The 17,773-nt window shown below is 34.4% G+C and overlaps 1 protein-coding gene across 2 annotated transcripts in view; it reads right to left on the minus strand.

Moving 5' to 3' along the window:
* The window catches only part of LOC147024696 (uncharacterized), a 127,941-nt gene that overhangs the window by 109,317 nt on the left and 851 nt on the right, over positions 1-17,773 (minus strand). For both annotated transcript variants that reach the window (XM_085884843.1, XM_085884842.1), the window contains exon 2: positions 16,147-16,374. In XM_085884843.1, the coding sequence (XP_085740969.1) occupies positions 16,147-16,374 (228 nt within the window). The remainder of the gene's footprint in view (positions 1-16,146; positions 16,375-17,773) is intronic.

Genomic DNA, 17,773 nt, shown 5'->3' on the forward strand with positions numbered 1-17,773 from the left:
AGTAAGTTTGTTTGTGTTCTTCCTCTGAGAATCACAGTGAAACAACTGATTATTAATTAAATCACTGTATGACTAATATATATTGTTTTTTTTCAACAAATTGTCTCCAATAACAACATCGTTGATCGCCGATGTTGAAAATGAATTATTATCCGAATTACACGATGTCTGGGCAGAGATGTCTGATTTTGTTCAAGAGATTCGGATTTTCAGGGGAGAAATGAGAGAAATAATTACCGACTGGGAAACATTGTTGACACCGCCTCTAATCTTAAAAGGCCCGACTTCAAGGTGAGAAATACGCACGTGAATGTGTAAGTTTGTGTGTGTCTGTCCATCTGCTTGTCTCTGTGTTCATTTCTATATCTGTCTCTGTGTTAAAACTCAGGAGACATATTGACAGACATTCTTTTTTTTTATTTTTCAGTTTAAACACCAGTCTGGATGAACCAAGTGCAAAAGTTAATCGTCTGCAGGAATCTGACCTGGCACTCAAGACATCTGAAGCAGACTGCTTGGATATATCATCTGTTTTTACAACTGAATATTTAATATTATCAATGTTGATTAATTATAAATGCTTTCCTTACAATTATCTCATTCTTAACTACAAAAAGCAAATCAAAGATATTTAGGGGGGGGGGAGTGCGCCCCCCCAACGACCCATCACCCCCTCATCACAACCCCCCCTCCCCTCCCCGTGTGTGTGTGGGGAAGGGTGGGGAGTGGGATGAGGGAGGTGGTGGGTCAAAGGTGGGGGCGCACAGAGGGAATGAGGGGGGGTGGGGCTTGTGTGGGTGGGGCTTATATGGGAGGGGCTTGTGTGGGTGGGGACTTGTGTGGGTGGGGTTTATGTGGGTGGGGTTCATGTGGGTGGGGCCTGTGTGAGGGGGGCTTATATGGGAGGGGCTTGTGTGGGTGGAGACTTCTGTGGGTGGGGTTTATATGGAAGGGGCTTGTGTGGGTGGTGCTTGTGTGGATGGGGCTTTTGTGGGAGGGATTTATATGGGAGGGGTTTATGTTGGTGGGGACTTCTGTGGGCAGGGTTTATGTGGATGAGGTTTGATGTGGATGGGTGAATAGATGGGTGGATGGGTAGATGGGTGAATGTGCGGGTGGAGCTTGCATGGGTGGATCTTTTGCAATTCCTGTGAATAAAATGAACCTAAAATCTCTTCCCCTTCTAAATCATATATCTTACAAGTCCAAGGAACCGTATCTATTACATCAACAATTTAAAAAAGTTTGTTCATCCATCGTTTAGTATAACCCTTTTCAAAATGAGATTTCCATGTATATATTCTTACGATATCACCAACTTTGAACTTAGGTTTTCTGACATTAATCTCTTTTTCATATTTTAATTTTGTAAATGTTTCTGATGTTTTCATATTCGTTGACGTGTGAATCGTGTCATTATACTTATCCACAATATCCTGAATAAAAGATGACCATTGTTGTGAACCGAGTTGTGTGAATTTTTTATATAGTCTCTCTTTTAAGGTACGATTAAAATGTACAACAACAACGGCCTTCCCTTCATTAAAGGTACTGTATAATGTAATACTGTTATTTTTTAGAAAATTCATAAATGTCTTGTTATAAAACTCCCCACCCTCATCAGTCCACAATTTTTTAGGTTTTCTCTTACTTTTATTAAATATCTGTTGAAAGGCTATAATAAGAGTATTACCTGTTTTTTTTTTTTTTTAAGGGACCCATGCACTCCTAAAATCGATAATAGTTAAAGCATACTTGTACCCCTTATCATTATTGAGTTCAATCAAATCAGCAGACCAGATATAATCAACTTCCTTGGAATAAACCTTCCTTCTCTGAAACTTTGTGAATATTGGTTTATGCAATTCATCAGCTAATTGCTCTTCAATCTTAATGACATCATTAGAGCCTATAAGTTTTTTGAATTTCCAAGTCCAAGTTTCAATTTAGCACCGATCATCTTCTTCACGATGAACTGATCAACTTTTTCTCTCAAGGTTGGATTTTGTATCAGAGACAAATTATACAACATTTCTCTATCAGCTTCATGCTTTTCTTCCAAAGTTGTGGTATTCCCATAATCAATATCGTGTCTCATGCACACTTCATCAACTATATTGATGGGCTCACTCCATGATTTAGGATTGTCTGCCTCATCTAATCTTTTATCGAAGTTTGTGCCTGGGCCACAGAAAGAATACCCTGGTAGATGTAATCCCCATGGTATTCCAGTTGTAAATTTACTTCATGATAAAAACTTTTGAATATCTCCTCCGAGTTTGTGTTTGGAGATAAATTGATTTTTTTTTTTGAACTACACACTGAACATATACCTTTTTGTATAACTCTGTTATTTTTACTTTTAAAATATGAAATATTTTTAGTATTAGTTTTCTTTTTACATTTGAGACAATAACTCATTTATTTATGAGAAAAATTCCTGCAGTGTGAAAACCTTTTTAGTTTCCAACATGCACATTTGAATCTTAATTTTTAAAACATAAAGAATCCTTAGAAATGCCTTCACTCTCTCCTCCATTTATTGAAGAAAAAAATGAAAAACTTTAATCAAAATCAATATCCTGCCGATGTCAATAGTCTTGTCGAAAATATTGCTAATAGACTTGTCAAATCTTTGTTTTCCTCCTCGGTGCATTGAGTTATTTTCTGTAATACCCTCAATCTTTTTGTAATCTCACTGGTTTGCATATTTTCATACTTATTTATTCTCGCTCTTTCCTCCGTCTCCTCCGTCTCTCTCTCCTCCTTCTCTCTTCTCTCTTCTCTCTTTCCTGACTCTCCTCCTTCTCTTTCTTCTCCCTTTCCCCCTTCTCTTTCTTCTCCCTTTCCTCCTTCTCTTCCTTCTCCCTTTCCTCCTCTCCTCTCTCTTCAACTCCTTCCTTGTCCTTTACTATCCTTGAATCACTTACACCCCATAGAATATCATACATATATTCATCAGGATTTCTTGTTATTCCTGGATCCAAAATAATTTTTTTTACAACAGGAAACCAAAAAAATTTATTTTGAATTTCTAAAAGAGCCTTACGTTTTCTTAACTTTATAATTTTTTCATTATTTAACATTCTAATTAAATCCAGTGTTGGTTTATCAACATCAGCATAACGCCAATCTTTTATTGAAAATACCTCATTCTTATGTTGTAGAACATATTTATTAAAATACCGAATACCGTTTTCTTGAAGGTATGCTTGGACACAGAAATGATAATTTTCTTGAAGCCTTCTTGCCGTCATTTATGTATTAGAAATATATGTTAGAATAATATTATGACACGAAACACCGACCCATAGTTAAATCATTTTGTATTTCCTAACTTATTATGTATTATCCTGTTTTTTTTTCTGTTTTCATGATATAAACTAGGGCAAAACGATTATTATATTTACCCTTGTTAAATTATTTTATTTGTTGTTCACTAATCGTGCTTCCACAAAACTCATTCTCGACACCAAGTGGATAATATTCTTCCTTACGAGACTGATTTAATTGTTCCAGGTCTTCTAGGTCAATTTTAAATGACCAATTATACCCTAAATCATTCATATCATACCCCCATTGTTCTATTCTCATACAAACGATACGCTCTTCTTTATAAAAATTTAATTTAATTCGAACTGTGAATTCTGTATGACCTGGAGATAAAAATCAACACTTCTGTATCTTTGGAATGCACGGCCGTTTTATTTAAGGATATATATATACATATATATATATATATATATATATATATATATATATATATATATATATACATATATATATATATATATATATATATATATATATATATATTCTGATTAATCACTTAATCTCACCAAGTCATTAGCGTCAGTCGGGCTTGGATAATTTTTTAATTTATAAGCATTTTCCATATTAATATTTTGGGTTATATATTTGTCATTCAGCCTGTGCCTTTGTGTAATAATTTGATAAATCAATATCCAGTTCTTGGGATACACCAAAGATAGAACCATCTTTACCAACATGTCATTTATATTAGATTGAAAATAATCTCATAAAAAAATTTATTTTTGTTGAGTTGAAATAACACATATAGACATAATTGACCACAACACTTGGAATTTAATTCTTGGACTTGAAATGTTTGATAAACACCATTCTGTAAGAATTTTATGACTTCAACAGGTGGTGGAAGCCCAAAACTATCAAAATAATATTTGTCTTGACTATTAAAAATACAAACCCAATGAGAACCATTCCCATTATTATCTTCTAAGTTCATAATAATATTATTTGTATGTTTAGACACATTTGTTAATTCATCTCTCATACAAATAACCACATTATGAATTTTTAATTTCTTACAATATTTGACAAGTTGTAAATTTGATGTTGTATTCTTTAAACCACTCATCAATGCTCATTTATTTATAAGAAAGATATAATCCATTACCTCTTTTAGTTAATTTTACACCTGCTTGTGCGATAGAAGAAAGCATATCTCCAACTAACAATCTCGCTTTATCAGGCAGACCTTCAAGTTTTTCAGCAAAATCTACAATTACACCACTTCCACTAATTTGTTTCTCCAACTCTTTGTTATGTCTTTCCAATTCTTTTTGAGCCTGGAGTTGAGCCTTCCTTTCGTTGGCAGTTTTCACCGCTGTTGAAATACCACCCGTCAATGCTCCAACCGCACTTAAACCAGAAAATAAAGGAATTAGAAATGGGAGAAATCCTCCACTCGTCTCTCTTATTGAATATTTTTTCAACATTGGTTTTGTCATTTTAATTTTAAGTGAGCCAGTATCATTCAAGATTTTAATCTGTTCTCTTGTAAGCAAAACATCAATTCTTACTGCTCCTTTTCTCTGAATTGTATTAACGTTAATCGTACAAGGCTTTTGATTTTGAAAACAAGATGATAGTTTATGAAGATTGATTTGATTAACATAAACACCAGTTGGTACATTGCCACTCATATATTTAACAAAAAAATTATGTGAGACTAATCATCACACCATTATCTGTATTAATCTGCAATTCTGTTTCTTCCAAAAGCAAACAATATCTATCAACTTCTTCACTCTCTCCTCTTTCAATGTATAGGGAAGTATCCACTCGAATAGACTTTATAGTTTCCTTTTGAGCACTCAGGTCAAACACGTAGATTGTATACAAACTTTTAAATGCTGTCATATCCAAAATAGGTTCTATCCACGAGATAGATTGGAAATTATTTGGGAAAAAAATGATTTTGCTGAAGCATACAAGTCTTACCAAAAGGTGTGTGAAAATAATGGAAATAACATTACTTTCACACACCTTTTGGTAAGACTTGTATGCTTCAGCAAAATCATTTTTTCCCAATTAATTTCCATTCTATCTCGTGGATAAAATGTTCCATCTCGAGAAACATGAAGTTGTTTCACCTTAGCATTATCACTCAATGCATTATTCTTATCAGTAGCAGTATCGCCATCTGTTTTTTTAAAAATGATCCAGAGATATCGTGGCTTTCCTTCCAGAACATCCAAATTCCACGTGTCAGTGGTTTGCTTTAGTTTAACGTGTTGACATCTTCTTTTGAGGTATGATACACTGAGTGGTTTCTTTGAGTTAATTCTTCTGTTCAATGATTCGGAGTATATTCACTAATATACCAACTCATTTCATCAATTACAAATTTATTCTGATCACCAAAAGCACTAGCAACACCAAAAAGTAATCTATTTTCATTATCAGTCCTTTGTAGTTGAAATCTAATTTTAAGACCATACAGAACTTTATCATGATCAAAAAATCCAAATATATCTTTAAGAGGAACTGCCACAGTAAAACTATTAACTGCTTTTGTATCATCAGTATACATTCCTTTCCTGAGTATATCCAGGGTCTGTGGTTGTTCCCGTTGACATATCAGGAATAAAACCTTCGAGAGCCCTCTTTCCCATTCTATCACTGAATGTATATAATGTAAATTTCATCATTTCAGATGCAGCAGACACATAATCAACCGCTTCAACTTCTTGTGTTCCAATGTACAAACGAACACTATCAAACATTTTCCAGAAGAAATCATTTACGACTGTAGCGTTTGTGTTATTCTCAGCCTTAGTGAATTTAAATTTACACAACAAGAAACTTTCAGATAGATTCAAATAGGTTTGTTGATTATTTATTTCAAAACTTTTTGTACCATTTGCATTGAAGTCTGTTCCAGTTATTGCATGTACTTTTAAGTAATCCTCTTTTTTAGTGGAGTTTGAGATTATATCATCCAAATCATAGATACTATCAATTGCTTCCATACTTGTATTTATTTGGGATAAAAGATGCTAAAACTTTTGAAACCCTAACCCAAGTATTTGAATTAATTTCTGTCGTTCTTGGGGAGACAACTGAGTTTTGCCTTTCTTAATTTCTTTTATTGCTTGTAATTTATGAGATTCCTTTTGGGCATCTTTTATGCTCTTTACAGCACCTGCTACATTTCCCACAGCAGAAGCAGTTGAACCAATTAGGTCTTTATGTTTAAGAATAGTTGAACCGATACCCATTAGAGTATCAATTATCCCATCTCCTCTAAATTGATGTCCGACACCCTATTTGTCTCCTAGAAATATAGTATCCTCTAACAAGATACATACCTTCACCCTTGTAGTATGGGGAAAGGAACATCCCATCCCCTGTAATTATTTTATATTTTCCCAACTCGTGTTTACTCACAATAACCATCGTATTTATTTATTGGAAAACTTCACGTAGGTGAATTCTGATGGATATAACTTCCCCATCAAAAGAAATCATACGATTATCTTGGTCGGTTATCCTAAAATTTACTCTGTGTATGTTTTTTCCTGACAAACGGAGATAAACCAAATTATTGGGTTCCATATTGAATTTATAACCAATTGGGGTTGAGTATGCACTGAATGAAAATATTGTATTTGTTTTTATTCTATCATTATAAGCACCATCAATCAAATCACAGTGAATTAATACCAAATTTATTCCTGAGGATATTTGAATGACATTATCACTGTAAAACGTCCCATTAGTTTCAATCTTTTTTGAGGAGAAACCCAATAACTCTCCAAATGAATTATCAATTGTGAAATCAACCTTGTAGTTATTTTTAAGTTTAATCGTAGATTTTGAAGTATGTTTTGGAATATCTATAACAATATTTTTTGGTTCATCACCCTGTTCTTTCATAAGACGAGCAGTTTCGGAAGATATTTGAGAAATCTCATATGCTCCGGGTGAGACTGTTATCATTTTGTATCCACTTCCCGGATTATAACTAAACTTGTCATTTTTATCAGTTATATTAAATAAGGTATTATAAGTTTCCATGGACAATAAAGATGCCTCATATTCTTTTGTTGGGTCAAGTTGTAGTGGGTATGGGAATGAAGATGTGTGGTCGCTTGTTGTGAAATTAAAACTCAGGATTGTGCTTCTCATCTTATTTAATACGAGATAAAATGTCGTTATATTGAGATTTATTAATTATTTTCATGTTCATCAACTGGTCTAAAATGGCTGATGCTTCATTAAAACAATTGTTATTTCCAGCCTTCTTACTGCCTAACAACAATAACAGTCTATTAACTAATTGCGATGGGTCATTTGGAAGAAAACTAATACCTGAACCAAGGATACTTAAAGCCTGAATAATGTGTTTCTCCTTCTCATTTTTCCTACTTTTACCAGAAATACTAACCCTATAATTAAGAGTGTTCAGCAGATCAATATTCATATCCAATGGTTTATCAATATACTTTGATTCATCCCTCACAGTTGAACCTTGTCTTCCATCTTTTGTGAGAAGAAACATTAATCTCGGAGTTAGTTTAACAGGGGGTTGAGCAGAACCCAAGAACTTTAATTCATCATTAAATATCAATACCTTTTCTTGAACAAGATGAAATATTGCTGGTTGTTCTGTTGGAATGAGCCCTGCTTTGGTTTTTGAATCCGCTGAATATTCATTGTTTTGAAGAGCATTCACAATATAATCAGGGGGTCGATTAATCTCTTCCAGTTGTTGAAATAAACCTTCATCATCATATTCGATTTCTCCTAAATGCTCTAATTCTTTCTCCGTCATTTGATCAAAATCTTTCAACATTTGAAGTTTTTTAGGAGTATATTCTACTGTGGGAACTATGGAAACATCTTTAATTTTTTCTTGGGAAGTTTGTAAAAGTAGTTTAAAAATTTTCTCTTGTTTTTTTTCAAATGCTTCTTCGCCCGTTAGTTTCTGTCTGCATTTCTTCTTTATGTCTTCCTGTTGTTTTACAACTTTTGAAACCAACTCTTGATGTTCCTTAAATCTTCTTGCTCTTTCTTTCGTATCCATTTATTTATTGGAAAATATAATTTAATAGCTCATCTTGTTTCACAACAATATATTTATATTTTTCAGTCGTGTGCTTCAAGTAATCTGCAAATTTTTTTTTACTGCATAATGCAGAACAATTGTCTCTCCAAAAACTGTTTATATCTATTGAATTTAACTTGAATAAAATAAAAGTATTAGCATTGTTTCTGATGGAACGCCGAGGAAGTTGAAAGTATGATTGACTAAGATAAATACAATTACAAGACGAATGTTTCCCTCTTGTGTAGTAGCTGTCCATTACCGTTTGGTTTCTCTCATTAACACAATCATCAAAGATAACGAGGTTCTTTTTTGATTCATCCAAATCTTAGGGAGACGGTATATCATCCGTATTATCACGAAGAATACAAGTTATCAGTTTTGATTTCTTTTTACATCTCTGTGTATCACAAAATAGTTGTATTATATCTTCAATGTTATAATCATTTAGATTTTTTTGAAGTTTAAATAAACCGATTATATCTTCTTTTTGAAGACCAGCATTAAAACCTTGTGAGAATAGTTGATACTCTGGTTGAAAACTTGACTTTGTGAAAATTATTAAATTATCATAATCTAAAAAGTTGGGAGTCAGGAGCATCTTCAAAAGTAAGCAGGTTTTTCCACATCCGCTTGAACCAACTATGCGACATCTTAATGAATTTAGAAGATTTTTATGATAGTTAAATTTTATCTTATTTTCCCAAATGGGTAAAAAAAAAATCATTCATTTATATATTTGGAAAACAGGTTATTTTACTTATTATTGGCTTTTTTAGAAACTCGATATTTTATCGTAAGTTCAGGTTTAATTTCAAGATAATCCATTATTTTGTTTATGCAATATCTTGTGTTGATATTTCCCTGAAAATCACATCCATGAATAATATCTAACAACAATCCTTTGAACATTTCTCTAATATGTTCAGTTTCTTCCCTTGTAAGGAAAGGTGTGTTATTGTGGAGCTGTTGAACATCTCCCAACATTGAAAAACGGCCATTATTGGTGAAAATACTTTAGACCATCGAGAGTAACCTTTAAAGAGTATAAACAGGTGTTGTGTTCATTCTGTTGATTCATCTTTAAAATGGAACATCTGGCAGTAGAATGAGAAGATAATATAGATTGTGATAAAGATCTGCCTGTCACATTGACCAACAACAGATCTTCTTGCTAGTGAAAGATCAAGGCTGTGCCACTCCAGGAGAGAAACAGTGCTGGGGTGTTGTTACCTCGAAGGAATACGATATCTAAGAAAGGAAATATAAACCTGATGGAAGTTGGAAAAACAGATGACAGCACAAGGGGAGCAGGAAAAAGTATATATAAAGTAAACAAAACTGCTTGCGGGCCAGAGTTTGACTGAGCTGGTATACTGTAGGTATTCTGTGCTTTTCTACTCTCTTGTATACACTTTTGGTGCGTATTAAAGCTCTTCTCTACGACGATTGGTGTAGTCATTGCTTGATTTAAATCAGCCGAGAAAACCTGATCTCGACATTATCACCCTCATACTTTACATTCATTTCTCTAATCAATCTTGCAAAGTAATTCATTTTTGGTGTAAATCTCAAAGAATTATTTTCCTTTTTATATTTTTTATTATCCTTAATTAGAAGATAATCACAGAATATACATTGTTTATCGGCTTTTGACTCTGTGTTTAATCCCACTCTATCACAGGCAGGACAATTCTCAAATTTGTCATATGGAGAATCAGGGAAGTCCAGCATATTTATAAAGTAAAACTTAACTTAAACTGAAATTCATCTATACTTTCAGTTGTATATTGACTCATATTTAATAACATTACCATCGATATCTATATACTTTTTTTCATTACCAGATTCAACTACAACATTTTTTATATTAAAGATAATTTTAAAATGATCCTTAACTACTATTGAACGAAATGTCATTTCACCTGATATATTAACATCCTTTATTTCATCAGGATTTACATCTTTAGGGTTGTTGAAAAAAATACAAATTTCTCCTTGCATATTACAGATGGTCTTATCTTTTCTTTCTAAAGTTTCATCGATAAGGTTTTTATTTTTTGATACTTTTTCTTGTTTCATTGCTTTTTCTAGTTTTGAATATATTACCAGAAGGAGAGGAGAAACTTTTGTTAGAGATGCTTTAAGTGATGTTCTTCCAGGTATACTAAAAGCCCTTCCACTGAAGGAAATTGAAGAACTCATCTTATCCACCATAATTGTTTTTATCCAATAGTTGTTATATTTATCTTTGTTAAATTTTACATCCTTGACATATTTCTCAGTATCTTTTACAAATGAAGAGATTGTTTGAAACTTGTCTTTTGTGTCTTGAAACATTGTATTTATAAAGTGAAAAAAGTTGGAGGATAAAATGGTTTTAAGCACAGATTCACCGATAAATGAAACAAAATTTTCATCAAGAAAATTTTAGTTTACGCAAAGTTTTATTATATAAATATGGTGAATACAACGTACTGCGATCTTTGTAATCACGAATATAAATATTATAAAAAACACCTTCAAACCAACAAACATACATTTAATCTATTTCATCAAATATCTCCTCTTGAGTTGGAAAGAAAACATTGTGATATCTGCTCAAAGGATGTTTTGAAGAGTAGTTATAATAGACATCTTCAATCACAAAAACACAAGAAAAAATGAGTTTAAAGTAAAGGGAGACTATTATATTGACAACACTGATGGGGCATTTAAAGGGCATATAAAATAAGGATTTTTCAATTTGGAGAACCCGGTCCATCATCAATAGCTGAATCAATTGAAATAGTGAAACCTGATGTTGAAAAAGTTATTAAAAAGACATTAAAAGAAATTAAAACTTTAAAGTTTTATATGGGAGTGAAAATGAATATGAAAAGACGAGATGAAGAACAAACTCCTTATATGAGAACAGATCTTCATTTTATAACATCATTTCAAGATTTTTTGAATAGTGGGGTTTATGAAGAACTATCAAGACAAGAGGAGGATGTTGATAATACAGTGGTAGGAAGTGGATTTCTTATTTTAAAAAATCATCTTTTTCGATATACACATTCTAAAATCAAACCCTCTTAAAGCTTCTTCATATATTGAATTACCAAAAGAAATAAAACTAAAGAAGGCAGTTGTTAATATTAAGAACAATGATAATAAATGTTTTCTCTGGTCTGTTCTTGCTCACTTACATCCACCAAAATGTAATTCAGAAAGAGTAAAACAATATATGAAATATGAGAATACCTTGGACATTAAAGATTTTAAATTCCCAATGCCACGAAGAGATATTCCTAAATTTGAGAAAAAGAATAATCTTTCTATTAATGTATATGGATTAATGGATACAAACACAGTTCAAATATTAAAAATTTCAAACAACTATAAAAATGAAGAAACACACATTGATCTTTTATATTTTAGTGTTGGAAAGAATTCACATTACACATACATCAATAATTTATCAAGATTAATCTCTTCTCAGGTATTCAGAACAGCAAACAAAATATATCCTTGTAAGCAATGTCTTAATTCATTTCATACAAAAGAACGATTAGAACAACATTCAAAATATTGTAGTAATCATAAATCAGCTGTAATTGCAATGCCTAAACCTGGTGAAAATATCTCTTTTGAAGATTATAATAAATCTATCATGCACCCATTTGTGATATACGCTGATTTTGAATGTATCCTAAAAAAATAAATACTGCTTCTCCTAATCCAAAAGAATCACATACAAATAAATATCAAAAACATATTCCTTGTGGTTTCTGTTATTATATCAAATCATCTGTTGGAGAAAAGTATAATTAACTTGAACATTATAGTGGAAAAAAAGCTTCACAAAAGTTTGTAAAACGATTCGAAAGAGATTATATAAGACTAACTAAATTAATGAAAGAAACAAATGAACCGATGAAATTAACCGAAGAAGAAAAATTAGAATTTAGAAAGAACAATATCTCTCATATTTGTGAGGAGGAAATTGAGGAGTCTAAATTTAGGGATTATTGTCATCTTACTGGTAAATATAGAGGTCCCGCTCATTCCTGTTGTAATCTTAATTATAAATTTCATTCTTTTATTCCAGTCTTTCTTCACAACAGCACCAACTATGATACACATCCATTTATAAATGAACTTTCAAAAACACCAGGGAATATTTCTGCCATAACAAACACAAGTCAAAAGTATATTTCATTTACAAAAATGATATTCACAAAACGATTAACTTGTATTAGGTTTCTAGATTCTTACAAGTTAATGGGAACACTACTAGCCTTCCAAGCATCAAATCTAAGCTCCACGGGCTCTTTTCCAAATCTTAATTCATTCTTTCCAAAAGAGGAAATTCTAACTAAAGAGGAAATTCAGATTAAAGAGGAAATTCTAATTAATGAGTAAATTAATGAAGAAATTCTAACTGAAGATGAAATTCTAATTATAAAGAAAATTCAAACAATGAATGAAATTCTAACTAACGAGGAAATTCTGATTAAAGAGGGAATTCTAACTAGAGAGGAAATTCAAACAAGGAATGAAATTCAAAGTAAAGAGAAAATTCTTACAAGTAAGGGAATTTATCCTTATGATTATATGGATTCATTTATGAGATTTAAAGAAACACAACTTTCTTCAAAAGAAAGTTTCTATACTAACCTTTATGAAGAAGAGATAAGTGATAAGGAATATAAACACGCACAAGAAATTTGGAAAATGTTAAGATAAAGAACCTTGGAGAATATCATGATTTGTATGTAAAAACAGATGTTTTATTGTTAGCTGATGTGGTTGAAGCATTTTACATCACTCTGTCATAATAAAAATTGTTATGGATTAGATCCTGCCCACTATTTAACAGCTCCTGGTTTAGCTTGGAGTGCAATGTTGAAAATGACAAAACAAGATATCGATTTAATCAGTGATGTAGATATGCTTTTGATTATTGAGAAGTCTAAGAGAGGTGGAATATCACAAGTATGTTCAAAAAGATATGCTAAAGCAAATAATAAATATCTTCCAAATTATGATAGTGAAAAAGATAGTAATCATTTGATGTATTTTGATGCTAATAATTTGTATGGATGGGCAATGTCTCAATTTCTGCCTTATGGTAAATTAGAGTGGGTGGAAGAAAAGGATTATGAAAAGGCTTTGATGAATATTGTTATTTCTTCTCAAGAGGTATTGAATGAGGAAGAAGAAGGTTATTATTTTGAAGTTGATTTGAGGTACCCAAGTGATCTTCATAATAAGCATAAAGACCTTCCTTTTGCATGTGAGAAAGAAACCCCAAAGAAAGAATGGTTAAGTGATTATCATAAAAGTTTTAATATTAAAGGCAAATCAACAGAAAAGTTATTAACAACGTTCAATGATAAAGAGGGATATGTTTTGCATCAGAGAAGCTTGAAACAGTTTTTTAGAGAAGGATTGAGAGTAGCTAAAATTCATAGAGTTTTAAAATTTAAACAAAGTCCTTGGATGAAAAAGTATATTGAATTCAATACAGATATGAGAACAAATACAAAAGTAAAATTTGAAGGGGAATTCTATAAATTGATGAATAATGCTGTCTTTGGAAAGACAATGGAGAATGTTAGAAACAGGCAAAACATTAGATTTGCAACATCTTGGAAAGAAGCTTCTAGATTGATAAATAAATCAAGTTTAAAGAGAGAGGAGGTTTTTTCAGAGAACTTTTCTGCTATTCATATGGAAAAGGAAAGTATTGTAATGGATAAACCAATTTATATTGGAACAGCAGTTCTTGATTTATCAAAGATATTGATGTATGATTATTTATATAATGGCTTAAAGAAAGAGTATGGTGAAAATGTTTCATTGTTGTATATGGACACTGATAGTTTTATCCTAGATATAAAAACTGATGATGTTTATCAAGATATGAAGAAAAATATCGGAGTATATGATCCCAGTAATTTTAATAAGAAGAGCGACTTATTTTCAAAAAAGAATGAAAAGGTTATTGGTAAGTTTAAGGATGAGTTGGGTGGAAAAGTAATGAGTGAGTTTATTGGATTGAGAGCAAAGGCATATGCTTATAAGTATGGTGATCAGATTGATAAGAGGTTAAAGGGAATAAAGAAATATGTAATAAACAAATCAATAACTTTTAGAAACTATTATAATTGTTTGATGAATAAGAAAGAAGAATATAGGAAAATGAATACAATAAGAAGTTATAAACATAAGATATATAGTGAAGAAGTAAATAAAAAGGCATTAGGAGCCTTTGATGATAAGAGATTTATTTTAGATAATGGAATAGATTGTGTTCCATATGGATATTCTATGATAGAGTGTATAGAATAGATTGTGTTTTAACGATGGGAAGATGGGTTGGGGTTTTTAAGGGCAACCGCCATGTTTTTTCACAATATATAAGTGGTCAAACCAAGTATTAATCAAACTAAAGAGTGGAGAAAATCTCAGTCTTGGTATATAAATGGAAAACATAATGAATGTGAAAAATATCAAATAAGTCTTATTGAAAAAATCACTAAAACAAAGGTAAATAAAACAAATAAGCGAATCAATTAAAAAAGTAGTAAGTTAGAGGATGTAAAGAAAAAAATAAATATCCTTGAATGGACTGAAAACTTTGATGGTTATCAATTAAACAATGGAAAAACAATTTACTATAATCTCAAAATGATATGTGGCTCAGGAGGTGGTCAAACAAGAGCATTAAGAGAAGTTTATCATTTCGTAATGGCACAAAAGGGGTATCTTAAAAAAACATAAAGATTCAAATGTTTTATTTTTAAATATTTTAGATGGGGATTATTGTGCAAAGAAAATTAAACTATTGAAGGAATTTGAGAATGAACAAATCTTTATAGGTTCAATGAGTGAGCTAAACAATATGCATTGGTTATTTGAAAAAGAGTGTCTCTAGGCTTACATGTTTCAGATATTTCTTTAGAATCACCTTTAACAAATCACATTACTACTTTACTCCTTGAACAAATCTTTATCTTATTGCATTGGTTGTTGAAAAGAGTGTCCCTTGGTTAAAAGGGGAGACAAATAAATATACCTTGGGATAAAAAGGGGGTTTACTTTTTAGGGAAAAAAAAAATATGAATCGCTGAAAATCCCCCATTCACTTACATGGGGAAATGTGAGCCAGAATAAGTATATTCACCCTACTTACGTCCAGCACGTTATTATACGCCCAAAAGTTAAAAAAAAAACATCAATATTCAGCGTACACCAGTGTTTTACATACATTTTGATACCTTGCCATACTCTGGCTAAAACGTCAAGGTGTGACAGCCCCTTTAAATAGGAATTCCGTCTGCCAGTATTCGCTGGTTAACATTAAAGATCGTATGGTGTCCTTAGCGAAGAGTCGGCAAGCTATCGCCGGCACCAAGACGCAATTCCAAATTCCTGCCCGAATCAGCAGAGAGCATCAGTGGCACAGCCGTGCCCTCAACCAACGATGGTACCCCACAGCCTTGTGCTGCATATCACGAAGAAGTCATATCCAAGTGTAATGCAAGTATTGCATTATAATTTCTGATGAAAATCATTGTCGACATTGCAATGTGGTGCCTGCCGTCTATTTAGTAATGGCAAACTGTCTTCTTTCGGCAGTTTTGAAAGTTTTTCCATATTCATGTTGTGGATGGAAAGAGTATTCAAGTAAAATGACAGGCAGATTGGCACTTTCCTTTGAAACAGCAATTTTTATGCCATGAATTAGTCAACAAAGGGGGTTAAAAGTGAAAATAACTTGCAGGTTGATGGCTGAGGGGTCGGTGCACACGACGTAGGAACGTGCTCAGATCAGTGATGTAATGGCGCTCTGATTCAATCAGCTCACCCACCACTCGCAACCGCTGTGCAAGGTCTTCTGATTTGCAACTGTTGTGCTTGGCACCATTATTGGCACAGGTGGAAAGTAAATGAGGATCATTGTGGCTGAGTGACTCCTCACGTAGAGGGGAGCCAGATGATAAAGAGCTCTACAAAAGGGGTGAAAAGGAATGGGTGGTGGTCATGGTTAGAGTCCAATGGGGGGAGAGCGGATTTGGGGAGAGAAGGGGGATTAGGTCGGAAGGGGTGTTTGTGGGTTGATGATCCGAGTCGGGGGGGTGTGGATTTAATTGTCGGAGTATATGGGGGTGTCATTGTCAGAATCTAGGGGAGTGTCATTGTGGGAGTATATGGGGGTATCATTGTCGGAATCTGGGGGTGTGTCTGTCGGAATCTGGGGGTGTGTCTGTCGGAATCTGGGGGTGTGTCTGTCGGAATCTGGGGGTGTGTCTGTCGGAATCTGGGGGTGTGTCTGTCGGAATCTGGGGGTGTGTCTGTCGGAATATGGGGGTGTGTCTGTCGGAATCTGGGGGTGTGTCTGTCGGAATCTGGGGTGTGTCTGTCGGAATCTGGGGGTGTGTCTGTCGGAATCTGGGGGTGCGTCTGTCGGAATCTGGGGGTGCGTCTGTCGGAATCTGGGGTGCGTCTGTCGGAATCTGGGGGTGCGTCTGTCGGAATCTGGGGGTGCGTCTGTCGGAATCTGGGGGTGCGTCTGTCGGAATCTGGGGTGCGTCTGTCGGAATCTGGGGTGCGTCTGTCGGAATCTGGGGTGCGTCTGTCGGAATCTGGGGGTGCGTCTGTCGGAATCTGGGGGTGCGTCTGTCGGAATCTGGGGGTGCGTCTGTCGGCATCTGGGGGTGCGTCTGTCGGAACCTGGGGGTGCGTCTGTCGGAATCTGGGGGTGCGTCTGCCGGAATCTGGGCGTGCGTCTGTCGGAATCTGGGGGTGCGTCTGTCGGAATCTGGGGGTGCGTCTGTCGGAATCTGGGGGTGCGTCTGTCGGAATCTGGGGGTGCGTCTGTCGGAATCTGGGGATGCGTCTGTCGGAATCTGGGGATGCGTCTGTCGGAATCTGGGGATGCGTCTGTCGGAATCTGGGGATGCGTCTGTTGGAATCTGGGGATGCGTCTGTCGGAATCTGGGGATGTGTCTGTCGGAATCTGGGGATGTGTCTGTCGGAATCTGGGGATGTGTCATTGTCGGAGTGTCATTGTTGGAGATGGGATGGGGGTGGGAGGTGGTTGGACTCCAGGGAGCTGGTTAGATTGGTGGTGTGGATGGGTTGGATGGGATGGCAGGAGACGGATGGTCCGAGTGGGGTGGTGGGAGACGGATAGTTCGGCTGGGGTGGTGGGAGACGGATGGTTTGGGTGTGGTGGTGGGAGACGGATGGTTTGGGTGTGGTGGTGGGAGACGGATGGTTTGGGTGTGGTGGTGGGAGACGGATGGTTTGGGTGTGGTGGTGGGAGACGGATGGTTTGGGTGTGGTGGTGGGAGACGGATGGTTTGGGTGTGGTGGTGGGAGACGGATGGTTTGGGTGTGGTGGTG

This window comes from Eptatretus burgeri, chromosome 6 (assembly GCF_056783735.1).
Source record: "Eptatretus burgeri isolate ZD-2024b chromosome 6, Ebu_testis_v1, whole genome shotgun sequence".
Classification (NCBI taxonomy): Eukaryota; Metazoa; Chordata; class Myxini; order Myxiniformes; family Myxinidae; genus Eptatretus; species Eptatretus burgeri.